The 13,851-nt window shown below is 41.9% G+C and overlaps 1 protein-coding gene across 1 annotated transcript in view; it reads left to right on the top strand.

The window, feature by feature from the left end:
* The first annotated feature begins 9,212 nt into the window (after nucleotides 1–9,212).
* LOC134089155 (tripartite motif-containing protein 16-like) overlaps nucleotides 9,213–13,851 on the top strand; it is a 4,919-nt gene continuing 280 nt past the window's right edge. The window contains exons 1-6 of the mRNA XM_062543491.1: nucleotides 9,213–9,849; nucleotides 10,496–10,591; nucleotides 10,949–11,182; nucleotides 12,228–12,387; nucleotides 12,918–12,974; nucleotides 13,477–13,851. The exon at nucleotides 13,477–13,851 is cut by the window's right edge and continues 280 nt beyond it. Of these exons, the coding sequence (XP_062399475.1) occupies nucleotides 9,262–9,849; nucleotides 10,496–10,591; nucleotides 10,949–11,182; nucleotides 12,228–12,387; nucleotides 12,918–12,974; nucleotides 13,477–13,851 (1,510 nt within the window). The 5' untranslated portion in view covers nucleotides 9,213–9,261. The remainder of the gene's footprint in view (nucleotides 9,850–10,495; nucleotides 10,592–10,948; nucleotides 11,183–12,227; nucleotides 12,388–12,917; nucleotides 12,975–13,476) is intronic.

The raw sequence follows: 13,851 nt of genomic DNA on the forward strand, positions 1-13,851 counted from the left end.
GCCATGGTTTTAACCAATGGACTGACTTCCCAGCCTTTCCATCTACTACGGGGTACAAGACAAGGCTGCCCTTTATCGCCATTGTTATTTACCCTGGCTATCGAACCACTGGCTATGGCTATCCGTAAAGATCCCAAATTAGAAGGCATAAAGGTTGGGGATATAGAACACCGTAGCACTTTATGCAGATGATATTCTTCTATTTTGTTCAAATCTGAAATATACGTTACCCTCTCTACTAGAACTAATTAATTTATTTGGTTCTTTCTCAGGTTATAAGATTAACAATACCAAATCAGCACTTATGTTCTTGAATGAAAATGAGGCACAAAATCCTCTAATACACAGTCCTTTTCTGATTTCCCCAAAAGGCTTCACTTATCTGGGCATTAAGATCCTTCCTTGTGTTAATAAGATTGTTCCCGACAACTACAATCCCATTGTGGATAAGGTCACTCAGCTAGTGAACAGATGGACAAAACTCCCCATCTCTATGATAGGACGAGTGAATGTTCTTAAGATGTCAATATTACCCAAGTTTTTATATTTCTTTCAATCAATCCCACTTGCACCACCATCATCTTTTTTTCCCCTACTACGAAAGCTTTTTACTAACTTCATATGGAACAATAGGCGCCCTAGGCTTAGGTTATCACTATATGATAGAGGTGGACTACAGCTTCCAAACCTTGAGTGGTATTACTGGGCAGCTCAAATCAGGGCAGGGATGTTTTATTTTGAAAAAAATAATCCTCCATCCTGGATTTCAATTGAATCACATCAAATTAGTATCTCCCCAAACTTATATATGTACTCTGCCAGTAAGAACATACTAATTAGCAAGACAAAAAATCCTTATCTTAAAAATACCATTTCAGTCTGGTTTAAAGTGTGTGCACATTTAGCTGAGCCTCCACAAACATTATCACAGTTTTCCCCTATTTATGGTAATAATGCCTTTCATCCTGGAAGATCTGACTCAGGATTTAAATTCTGGGCGTCCCAAGGTATAGCCAAGGTAGCTGACCTATATGACGATAGGTCTGTTTTCAGGTCATTTGAAGAACTTCAATCTAAATACACAATCCCGTCCAAACATTTCTTTAAATATTTGCAATTAAGAAGCTTTGTCCGAAGTCGGCAAGGTTACAGCTTACAACTGCCCCCTCTTTCTACTTTAGAAAAAATCATTCTCGATTTCTTAAGCCCAACGCCCACCAGAAACGGCGTTCAGCGGTGTTCGGCGGTCTGGGCTTGCCGCGCAGGATTTTAGAATAGTTTTCTATCTCTGTGCGGCTGCTGCGCGGCAGACGTTTCCAGTGGGCTTTGCTCCATTGAAAACAATGGAGTTCTAATTTATTTCGTGGCGCGCCGCGCCGCGTACGTGTCTGGTGGGCGTTGGGCTTTACACTCCAGAGGACAGGTCTCTTTATTGTACAACCTCCTTGTAAGTAAATCCTCAGAATCATCACATAATATCCTTCAAGCTTGGAAGACTGACTTACAGGAGGATATCACAGAGATAGAGTGGTCTGAAGCGTATGCTTTAGCTCAGTCACAAACCATAAATACTAATTCTAAATTACTACAATACAAGTGGTTAAATAGACTATACTGTACATCACTCCAGCCAAGCTTCATCGATTTAACCCCAACATTCCGGACACTTGTTTTAAATGTAAACACGACAAAGGGTCTTTATTCCATTGTATGTGGGAGTGCCCACAATCTTTATCATTTTGGAAGAAAGTGATAGAGGTTGCTAGTCTGATCATTGAGGGAGAGGTGCCCCTTAAACCAAAACTATGCCTATTGCACATCTATCCGGAAGACTTTACCCCCTCTAATAATGTCCAACGTTTGCTGAATATTTGTTTTTTGGAGGCTAAACGCTGTCTGGCCAAGGAATGGAAGACAGACAGGTCCTGTGTTTTGGCGCAATGGTTGAAAGGAATGTGCTTTTATTTTGCTTTGGAGAGAATAAGTTATACTACAAAAGGCAAGCTACACAGGTTTTGGAGGATCTGGGACATATTTTGTGATTTTCTTGAAAATAACAATATTGAAGTAGAGGGCTGGGAAACTGTTGGAATTTGAAATGAGTTTGAAAAATTAGTTTTACCCACAACCCTAAAAGTACTTCACTGATTGTTTGTTTGTGTATATTGTATGGAGGTTTAGACACCGACCAGTATGACATAGTATGTTGGAACATACATTTGGGTTTGTTTGTTTGGTTTTTTTACTACAGAAGATGCTTTTAAGACTTTCTTTATCATTTCAGTTTGTGCCTTGGGATTGGGGTTGTTGTGTGTATAAAAGAACAAAACTCTAATAAAGAAATGGTTAAAAAAAAAAAAAAAAATACATTAGTGCGAATTGAAAAAAATTAATTGTCGCACACGTGCGAATACTGATTTCAACCCTTTCATTCGTATTTTGCTCCTAAAATGAATCAACACCAAGTGGATCAAAGTATAGTACAATTTTCGCGCATCTTTCAGAGTTGACAGCTCTGGAGTTGACAACTCTTGCATCTGGCTGGACACTCACGCTTTCAGCATCAACCTCGCGCTCTCACACACACACGCAAGAAATGTCACTCCAAATCCATTCTTCTTTTTCTTCAATCTGTTCGTTATCAGTTGGTGACTATATGTAGCGATTACCGGTGAAACGGTGAACTATGATACAAATGTTGACTATATTACCGTGTTCATTTAAAATATTATTATTATCACGGTTGATAAACACGGTGTGGAAACCGTAGGCTATGTTAAATTCCTCCCAGCTTCACCCGAGCCTGCATTTGACATGCCTGGTAGACTTGAAACAAAAATGGTATCCTACTGATTCTGTCGTCTAAATGATGGATTTAACCATGATTCGGTGCTACACCTGCTTCAAAAAGGCGGAACATTTTCATCGCAAATGTGCGCTGTATCATATAGCCACTCTGCGTCTTTGTAGGCTACGTTCACATTAAATCCATTCCACTAACGTTATCAGGAGAATACCGTAACGTTTTTTTTTTTAGCACTGGTTGTCACTCATTGGATATAACAGATAGCCTACTGTAGGGTAGACTGAGTACAGTTGGGTCATGTGTACAGTTGAGACACCTTAAATATCTTGCCTGCAAACCAAGCCTGATCTATGATTTTTGCTACACATATGTGTGTTAGTGTTCTCTTTAATCATGGGAAATTTGGACACTGTGCATATCTCCTGTCCAAAGATATTGGCAAAAGTAGTTTTACCATAGTGAGAATTTCACTTAACCATGTTCCTTCCACAGTGAATATCTTATTACTCCAATGTGACTGTTATACTTTTCTTACATCATTGCAAAGGTCATTCTGTGCTCTACAAACTGACATATTTCATGACATCCTTTCATGCAAGGTTGTTGCATTATTTAGAAAAATGTGCAAGATGGTCAGAAGGGTACAGTTGAGACACTTTGTCTCAACTGTACCCGGATAAAATCCCATTGGATTGCATGGTGTTTATTTGTGCATATTATGATGGCATTTAGGCAATATAGAACACAAATGTCAATAAAATGAATGTTTTTGATATTTAAACTATGTATTATTAATGAATATATCTTATAACATGAAGATTTTAAGGATTACATCAGAATTTGAAAATTAGCCATGATAAAACCAAGAAAAAAAAGATATTTTCATCTTTAAACATTTGTCCCTGCTTTATGTCTATCTGATGCCAATTTAGATTTAAAAAAAATGGATTGAAATAAAAAGAAACACTCAGATTACACATTTTGAAAAGTTTGCTACATTTGCAGCGAATGGCTAGTCAGCCTTCCAGCATCATGAATGGGCGTCTCAACTGTACCATGCTACTGTCTCAACTGTACTCAATATAATTATATTAGGGTACGGTTGAGACAAAATGCTACCTTGTGTTTATGAGTTAATTGTGAAAAATCTAAACAACTTACGTATATATACTTTGGGTTTTATTTTAGTGCACAGATCAAAGATATACAATGTAAGAACACAGTTATTTTCAATGGCTTTTTACAGTCAAACTTTCAAGTGGTAATGGGGAAAGCAAAAACTGTCCCAACTGTACTCAGTCTACCAAACTCCAAGACAAGTCATGGTAAGTTAAGTAAGAGTAGGTTAAGCACCCAGCCAACATGACCAAGGAAAAAGTGAACGGGACAACTCACAATGCCATGCCACGGTAGACTACCTAAATCATAGAAGTTAACATTGCTGGACACTCATCTTTTCTATTACACCAGAAATATTTGTCTTTACCTTTATTAGTTTTTTATATGTTTTTAACATTCATGTTCTTTAATGAAAACATGTATCCTTGAACTATGCGTGACTAGTATTTTCCTAAAACCGAATGAAACCTAATTATGTTCAGTAGGCCTAGTACTTAAAGTGACAGACATTCAATTAGACCTACACACCACCACTGTAATATCATTAAAGACAGTGTAATCGGCCCCAGCCGTGGCGCGGCTGGCTGGGGCACCTGCACCGCACGCCGGCGACCCGGGTTTGATTCCCGCCCCGAGGTCCTTTCCGGATCCCACCCCGACTCTCTCACCCATTCGCTTCCTGTCTCTCTCTACTGTCCTGTCAACATTAAAGGCACAAAAGCCCATAAAATATACTAAAAAAAAAAAAAAAAAAGACAGTGTAATCAATATGAAGTATTTAAGATATTGCAAATGCTATAAATTGTTAACAAAATGTATACAAATTCTGAATTCAAAATATGAAATAGAAACAAGACAAGCCATTTTCTGTGTGTGTGGAGGGTTTGAGCAGAGATTGCCACTGCTGTGAATGATCTGTATCCTGCTTAGTTTTCAAGGAAATTTCTTAGTGCTCCTAAATTTTTCTCAGTGCTCCTAAATGTTTTCATTTAGGAGCACCTGTGCTCCTAATGAAAAAGCTAAGCGTACAGCCCTGCTCCAGAGCACTGAAGACAAAGTCGGCCTGTTGGGCATCCGACAATGGCTGGGCTCATAGCATGGCCTCTACTTGGTGGCGCCATTCCCCGAACCGTCGTCGCTCTCCAGTCTCTACCAAATTTGGGAACCCATGGTGCACTGAAGAACCAGGGCATCACTAATGGGGACGGTGGATTAAGCCCAGGTGAACGAGCTGGTTGGACCCCCGGACCCGATGGTTGGCCGCCTGCATCTCCGTCATCCTGTCGGGGTGTAGTTGGTTGCATGGTTATATCCATCTGACCATCCGCCCTAACTCTTATCAGACTGCGTTCTGTGCCACTTAGCATCCTGCACGACTACACAAACACCCCATTACACCAATGTGTGTGTGTGTGTGTGTGTGTGTGTGTGTGTGTGTGTGTGAAAGGCACAGTCAAAAACCCTCAGGAAGCCAATTTGAATGTGAACTGGATCTGTGGTGGCTGGACTCCACACACACACACAAACACATACACTCCCCAGTGTATAAATCAGACTCACTGGCAGATTCAGAGCCATCTGAGTGCTCTGCTGCAGAGACTGTGGCTCACTCAGACCAAGGAGCTCCTGGACTTCCTCAAGGGTGAGGGTGAGGACACACACGTACACACACACACACACACACACACACACACACACACACACACACACACACAAACACACAAACATATGCTCACAACAAACAACAAAAAAATGTTTGATAGAAAGTGTTTGTGGTGAAGTTTAGATCACCTGCTTTCGCTTAACAGGAACTGGGTTGAATTTGTAATTGTTTGGGCAAGATTTTGCTACCTAAAATAGCATTTCAGTAGATACTGTATAAGAGTGATGATAAAACCGATGATAAAACCGTTTGGTATAGCGCATTTTGTTTAAAAAAAAAAAAAAAAAAAAAAAAAATTAAAACTGACTTTAATCTAACCTCATGCAGCCATTTCTACAACTCAGTTACTACATATTAAGCACAAAAAAATGCCAGGTAGCCTTTTTAGTTTTTTAGGACACATCATTTCAGTATGCATTGTTGAAAGACATGTTCACATTTTGTAGCCACATACTGTGTTTTCAAAGTACGGCAACATTCTACTGCACAGCATTGTTAAAAAGAGGTCATAGAATACACATATTCATTTACATAGAAAAATACATACAGTATATTGATGGTCTAATATTTTTTTTAAAATATGTTTAACCAAACGGTTGAGATGGCTGTAAAGGGTCACTAGAGCATGAATGAACTGTAAACTCAAACATTGTAAAATTACCTTGAATAGTTCTCTGTCTAATGTCCCAGACATTCTAATTTCAATAACTAAAATGCAATTCTTAAGATATCTCATTCATGAGCATTTGGATATGTTTACATAAAGTGACCTTGAATTTTGACCTTTGATCTCCAAAATCACATCAGTCCCAATCAAATCCAAGTCAATTTTATTACTACATGTGAAGCACGTGCCTAAATGTATTATTGATATAGTGCTACCATTCTCAGTCAGAAAACCGTTTGGTAGAGGCTCATATCATAAAAATGGATAGGTCATTTGATGAACAAAAATACTGTAGATTTATGTTATTACAGTTTCTGGAAAAATCTGAAAAATAAATGTTTCATTGTTTTTTTTCTGGGTGGGGCCTACAAAGGCAGATTTCTCAGATGAAAAAGAAGATTTGTTGGGCTGCCATTAGAGTTTTGGATCTGTTTGATTGGCTCTGACTTCTCACACTGCCTTTTGTGTGCAGGAGGAACATACTACACACTACGTGGAGAACAAACACACACACGCACAGTATACATACAGTACATAGACACACACACACACACACACACACACACATACAGCATACACATATTCAAACACACACACACACACACACACACATCACACACCTGTAGCATGCTGTCGTCGGCCCACCGGCTGGGCGTGTGGTGCCTGACGGGTTGTGTGGCGGTCTTCAGCGTGTTCTTCCACATGTTCATCCTGCTGCAGAGCGTCCAGCACGCACGCAGCGCCCACCGCTGGACGCCGTGTGAGGTCATCACGAGCGCGCTGGCGCTCCAGAGCGTCCTGCAGCAGACCCTCGCTCTGCTCTGGATGAGCCTGGACCTGATGGACCCGCAGTGCATTCTGGGCCTGACGTACCCAGCGCTGGTGGTGCTGTTTCTCAGCCTGCGCTTCTCCGTGCTGTGGAACACCGCCTTCCTCCTGTTCTACTTCGCCACCAAGCTGGTGATGGAGCCGGTGCACTGCTACACCCGCGCCCAGGAGATGGTGCTGCGTCACGTGCGGCCCACCGTGCTGCTCATCCCCGTCTGTGGACTGGCCTTCTGCTGCCCCCTGCTGACCAGTTTGGCCACCAGCAGCCAGAACGCTACGTGGGTGACGGACTGCGGCTCGGTGCTGTCGATGGACGTGTGCGGCTACACGTACCTGGTGCTGTACCTGATCTTCTGCGACGCGCTGCCCGGGGTCGTCATGCTGAAGAGCAGCGTCTCCATCTCCGTGCACTTGCTGCTCCACCTGCGCCACATGAAGTCCAGCACCAACGGCTTCCACGGGCCCAAGCTGGGCGCGGAGGTGCGCGTGATCCGCATGAGCCTGGCGCTGGCCGTCATCTACCTGCTCTTCCTGGCGGCCGAGCTCTACACCCACTACCTGATCTCGCAGGAGCACCAGAACGTGCTGGTCATCACCGTCCTCCTCTCCTCGCTCTACTCGGCCGTCTGCGGACTCGTGCTCGTCTACGGCAAGAAGAGCCACTGGAAGGAGCTGCTGCACCTCTACAACCTCACGCTGGACAGGTACCCCTGCCTCACCTGTCTGAAGGCACCTGAGAAGAAACCAGACGCCAGTGGGGCTACTGCTCATTAAACGTCCCACCCAAAGCACACAAAATGTCATACCTGTGTATGATGTAATTACCCTGTTACCCGTGCATGATGTCATTACTCTGTTACTTGTGCATGATGTCACTAATCTGCTACCTGTGTATGATGTCATTGGATTGTTACTTGTGTATGATTTTTATTCTGCTACCTGTGTATGATGTCATTACACTATTACCTGTGCATGATGTCATTAGGCCTACTGTGTTACCTGTGTATGATGTCATTGTATTGTTACTGTGTGACATGATTTATTAATTATTTCCTCATTTTGTGTATAATTCCTGTTTGCTTGACATAGTTTCCTGACCATATGTCAGTCACTTCAGTACCACTGGTGTTCGCAGGAATTTGTATGTCTTCTTAGGTAGCTAGCTTGCCTGTTTTAGGCCAAAACTCCACAGAGCTGTGTTAACTGCCTCTTAAATAGCCTACTTGCAGTGTCATTCCATCCTCTGAATGAGATGTTAAACGAGATCCTGCTTCACTGTCATTAAAAATTCTATGGAACATATTGCACAGGTAGTGTAGTTATTGTAGTCATTCCGTGTAGTTAAATAGTATAGGCTATCTGTACTGTATACCTAATCATTCCAAAGGCCTACAGTCCTTTGAAACTTCAAGTCATTAAGCATCGTGGTGAACAATTTTGTTCAACTTGCCTCTTATTGCCTCTTTTAGCTTTTCACACAGATCAGTGAAACTATGTGGATAGAAGCATATTTTCCAGAATCAAAAAATCAAATCAGATCAGACATCTCTTGTGTAAGTTCTCCTCTGCAAAGCTCTGATAATGGCTATAATTTCATTATATGAAAAGACATCATCGCCTTTGAGGGCTTCTCATTCTAAAAGTGTGTGACACATTCATCAGCATTCAACATTTTGATCAGAGTTGTAGGCCTATCTGTTATATATTATGATGGACGACCAAAGGCCATGACTCTGTCTCGACTGCTGCAGAATGGGCGGACAAACTGGAGCTACACTCATTGGTTTCACTTGAAAGGTGTGGTACTCATACAGTATACTATAGGCCTAGGCTATACTTTAAGAAATATATGCCTACATTTCCATATACAATGCACAAGAACATTTTAAAGATGATGATCAAGATCAAGATTGTGTTTTTCCTCATCAACAATTAACCAATTTGTTTCACTAGGCTGGAGTAATGAATCCACAATCGCAGTAGCCCAGATTAATTGGTCATGCAGAATTGCCTGCCAATCTTTGTCAATGAAAAAAATATGTGATTTGCGTTGCACTGACACACCCCTAAATCCGAAAGTATTTCCTGAACTGTGGACTAGGCTGGTTAGAGTTCAGAGGAAACGAAACTGAACGCAAATGGTAGGGGTGCCTGGAGTATTTGTCGTGCCCAGGAAGAATGGCAGAGGCGATTTCAATTAACCAGGAGGACATTTTTACCTGTCCGATTTGTTTGGATCTACTGAAGGCTCCAGTCTCTCTTAACTGTGGACACAATTACTGCACGGGCTGCATTAAGGGCTGCTGGGATCAAGAAGATCAGAGAGGAGTTTACAGCTGCCCACAATGCAGAGAGACTTTCACTCCAAGACCTGTTTTAAAGAAAAATAACTTTGTTGCTGAGCTTGTGGAACAGTTCAGGAAGACCAGAATTCTAGATACCGCTTCTTCTCAGTGTTTTGCTGGACCTGGAGATGTGGAGTGTGACAGCTGCACCACCGGGAGAAAACGAAAAGCCGTCAAGTCCTGTCTGGTGTGTTTGTTGTCGTACTGTGAGACTCATCTCCAGCTCCATGATGAACTCTCAGGGAAAAGACACAACGTGGTCGATGTCACAGGTCAGCTACAGAACAAGATCTGCGCTCAACACCAGAAGCTCCTGGAGGTATTTTGTCGCACGGATCAGAGTTGCGTCTGTGTGCTATGTCTAGATGAACACAAAGGCCACGAGACGGTCTCAGCTGCTACCGAGAGAACGGAGAAACAGGTAAGCACCGGTAGGGAGTTCAGCACGACTGCTCACGCACCATGGGTATATTGCCTGGCTAACGCCAGACCTCATCTCATGCGCAAAGGAGAAAGGGTATACTATATACCCAGACTGTATATCAAATGTGTGTAGTATGATATAATGTGGGCAGTGGCAGTAGCCTAGCTTACGATTGTACATCTCCCTGTCATATCCGTTTGCCAATCTAAGCTAATTGACTGGCTTTATTTGGAGCGATTTTTCCGCCTTGAGCGGTATGTGCATCAGAGATACAATGAAACAGATTATTATTTCTACAGATGTTAATTAGTAAAGCTAGTCATGTGTATTGCATCAAATTATATTACTTACTTATTGAATGCTTCTTTGAGAAGCAGAGCACAGAAAAGGTATTACTGATCCCATCTGCTCCTTTGTGCCAAGTACAAAAGAACACAGTCGGGGTCATGAGTGAATGCATCTCTCCTGAGTTCCAATAAAGACACTGTTTGCTTAGTGGTTTTCACAGGTCCTGCAGAAACAGGCTTCTTAATGACCACATTTTTTAATCTAAATTTCTTGTGAGGATTAAATTACTATTGAATATACTGTTCAAGTACTATGTAGTAATGTGTAGTAATGGTATTGTCACTGTGTCATTTAGAAGGAGATGGAGGAGACCAAGAGGAAACTCCAGCAGAGACTCCAGGAGAGAGAGAAGGAGCTGCTGGAGCTGAGGAAGGCTGTGGAGACTCTCAAGGTGAGTAAACGACTTGAGAATACAATAGGCACTCTCAACTGCATAAACAAACTTGTGTGAGTGCGTTCCTAGGCATTCCCGGTGGCACAGTTAATATCATGAACTAATAGTAATTTGCGGAGAAATTAAAATGAGCAAAGGACTGGACAGCAACTGGCTGGCGAACAGGTACATAGCTGTGCAGTTTATAAACCTTCCTCCCTTTAGATACGTGCCAGCAAGAGATTCTAAAGCCTATGGGTTTGTACTCAGTCAGAGCTTTCATGCAGTCAGCCAAAGAGGAGTCCACACTATGGATAGCAGGCTGAGTGAGGACTGCTTTAGATGGACCCTCCTCTTTGTGTGTCTCCAAAACAGAGCTCTGCACAGACAGCAGTGGAGGACAGCGAGAGGATCTTCACTGAGATGATCCGCTCCATTGAGAGAAAGCGCTCTGAGATGAAAGAGCTGATCAGAGCCCAGGAGAAGGCTGAGGTGAGTTGGGCTGAAGGACTTCTGAAGAGACTGGAGCAGGAGATTGCTGACCTGAAGAGGAGAGATGCTGAACTGGAGCAGCTTTCACACACAGAGGATCACATCCATTTCCTCAAGGTAACTGTAGTAGATAGAATATTAGCAGACAACATTGTTAATATCCTACATCATACAATCCTTGTTGGAACATACCAAATAAATTGGTATACACAACATAATTAAAGTGTTTTTCAGTAAAATGTCCTTGCAGTCAGTGCTAAAGTTCTGCAATGTTGAATTCAATGCCAAAGGTCTGCAATATAACCTCAGATACATTATGCATTAGATCAGAACACCTTGCTTGATAGAAACACAAGGGAGGGACCCCAAGTTGTCAAAATATGCTGCTTATTAAATCCGACCAACTATATTATGTAGGACAACTTATTTGACATGAGACTGTAATGGCGTATACAATGTTCAGGCCCGGAGTGGCTAATCAGGAGCATGGGGAGGATTCCCGCTGGGCCGTTAGTGTTCTGGGCCGGTCTGAGCATTGTGAGCTTAAACATATTGTTTCCGAAGTTAATTTGCTGCACCCTCGTGGCACTTCAGTGGCCTGGGCTGTGTGGTCGTGGCCCCTTAATATTCCCAAATATTAACAAAGTAGCACTCACAAAACTGTTTGCATGTCCCAACTAAGACTATATTTTCCACTTCAGTGGAAGGCTGTGTAGGCTAATAATAATTATTAATTAAGGTAATAATAACCCCAGATCTCAAAAGCCCTGGAAAATAGAATATCTTTAAAATATGTATTGGGTCCTGCTCACATAGACTCTTACCGTAACATTCAGTTTCAATGAGCAAGTAGCCCTGTGAGAGAAACTAGTCTTCTAAAGTTCTTGGGCAAGAACAATCAATGTCAATCTACAGTATGTCAAACTAGCAACTGATCAAACAGGGTGATTATTAATATCAGGGAAGGGTATTCCTATATGATACTATCCAGTGAAGACACATCCCATTACTCCCTACGGTCAAATGAAGTGTCCCACTCCGGCCTTGACAATGTCAATCCATTAAAATAGCAATTTTGGAAAGAGGTCATACTGTATATCTAGATCAGATATAATTATGTTTCTAGTCATCTCTACTGTATCTCTCTCTCTCTGATTTGTAGAATTTTCAGTCAGGCAGCCCTCAACCTCATTCTAAGGACTCATCCAGCACCTATGTCAGCCAAAACTGGTCTTTTGAAGCTGTGAAGAAATCTGTCTTCACACTGAAGGGGCAGCTGGATAATTTCTTCATGCAGGAAGTCATGAAGATCTCTGTAGCAGGTTGGCTATTTAGTTATTCATTAGAAGAAGAGAAAAGGTCACATAGGTGCTACAGTAAGTAACAGTATGATGATTCATTAATTAGGAAAAGTGACTTATATTACAAATGGTTACTCATTTTATTTGTACCCAGTTTTGGTCATTCAGTGTGTGATATACCAACTTCATTGACCCATTTGCTCTGCAGTTTGTTGAGGAACTGATTCAAATGGTCCCATTACATTAAAGCGAGTCATCATTTACCTGACACTCTTGTCCAGAGAGAATCACAGTGAACTAATTACAGGAACTACTGTAGTGACTTGGGGTTAGGTGCCCTGCTCAGAGGCACAATGGTGGCAGCCCCTGGGAACAAACTGACAACTTTTAGTTGTTCAATTTGGAAGCTCCTGAACCACTAGACCAGCAGCCCCCACATCTGAAGGTGTTCTGAACCTGCTCTTCCCATCCTGATGAAGTGATGCTTAGATGAGTGCATCTCCATCTTCACTTTGGTTAAAGTTTGATTTTTTTTTTTTTTTTTCTCTCAGTGTCTGATGTCCGGGCTGTTTTTACTGAGCCAGTAACCAGAGAGGATTTCTTAAAGTGTAAGTTGCACTCATGCACATACAGAAAGACAGACAAACAGACAGACACACACACATGAACTCACAAACATAACCACACACACACTTTTAACAGTACACTTGCACACAACCATTCATACAAAAATATACAGAAGCACACATACAGACATACACTTTTAATACCATTAATACAGGGACTGACACACACTCACACGTGTACACATGCATACAGCCATTCATACCAAAATGTACAGAAACACACACGCACACACGGCGATGCACAGTTTTGAAGTTTTGAATAGAGACTCTAGAAATATCACAAATGCAATACACAATTCATAATATGCACACATCATATACTGTAAGCAAAACTCGCTGAAATATAAACACAGATACTTTCTTTCTTTTAATGTACACTTACACACCGCGATTTACACAGATGTACAGAATCACATACACACACCCCTACACTGTAATGCAGAAATACACATCTAAGTGTGTCCTGTTTTCTGTTCTCCATCAGACTCCGGTCACTTCACACTGGATCCAAACTCTGCATACAGAAACCTCCATATGTCTGAGGGGAACAGGAGGGTGGAGTACAGAGATGAGCTCCAGTCATATCCTGATCATCCAAAAAGATTTGATATGTGGGAACAGGTGCTGTGTAGAGAGGGTGTGTCCGGACGCTGCTACTACGAGGTTGAGTGGAGTGGGCAGTGGGTTTATATAGCAGTCTCATATAAAAGCATCAGCAGGAAAGAATGGGGTTATGAGTGTGGGTTTGGTCATAATGATCAGTCCTGGAGTCTGTATCTCACCAGTTCTAGCTCGTCTTTCAGGCACAATAATAAAGAGACTAAACTCCCTCTAGTGGCCGGCTCCAGAATAGGAGTGT

Source organism: Sardina pilchardus, chromosome 8 (genome assembly GCF_963854185.1).
Source record: "Sardina pilchardus chromosome 8, fSarPil1.1, whole genome shotgun sequence".
Lineage (NCBI taxonomy): Eukaryota > Metazoa > Chordata > Actinopteri > Clupeiformes > Clupeidae > Sardina > Sardina pilchardus.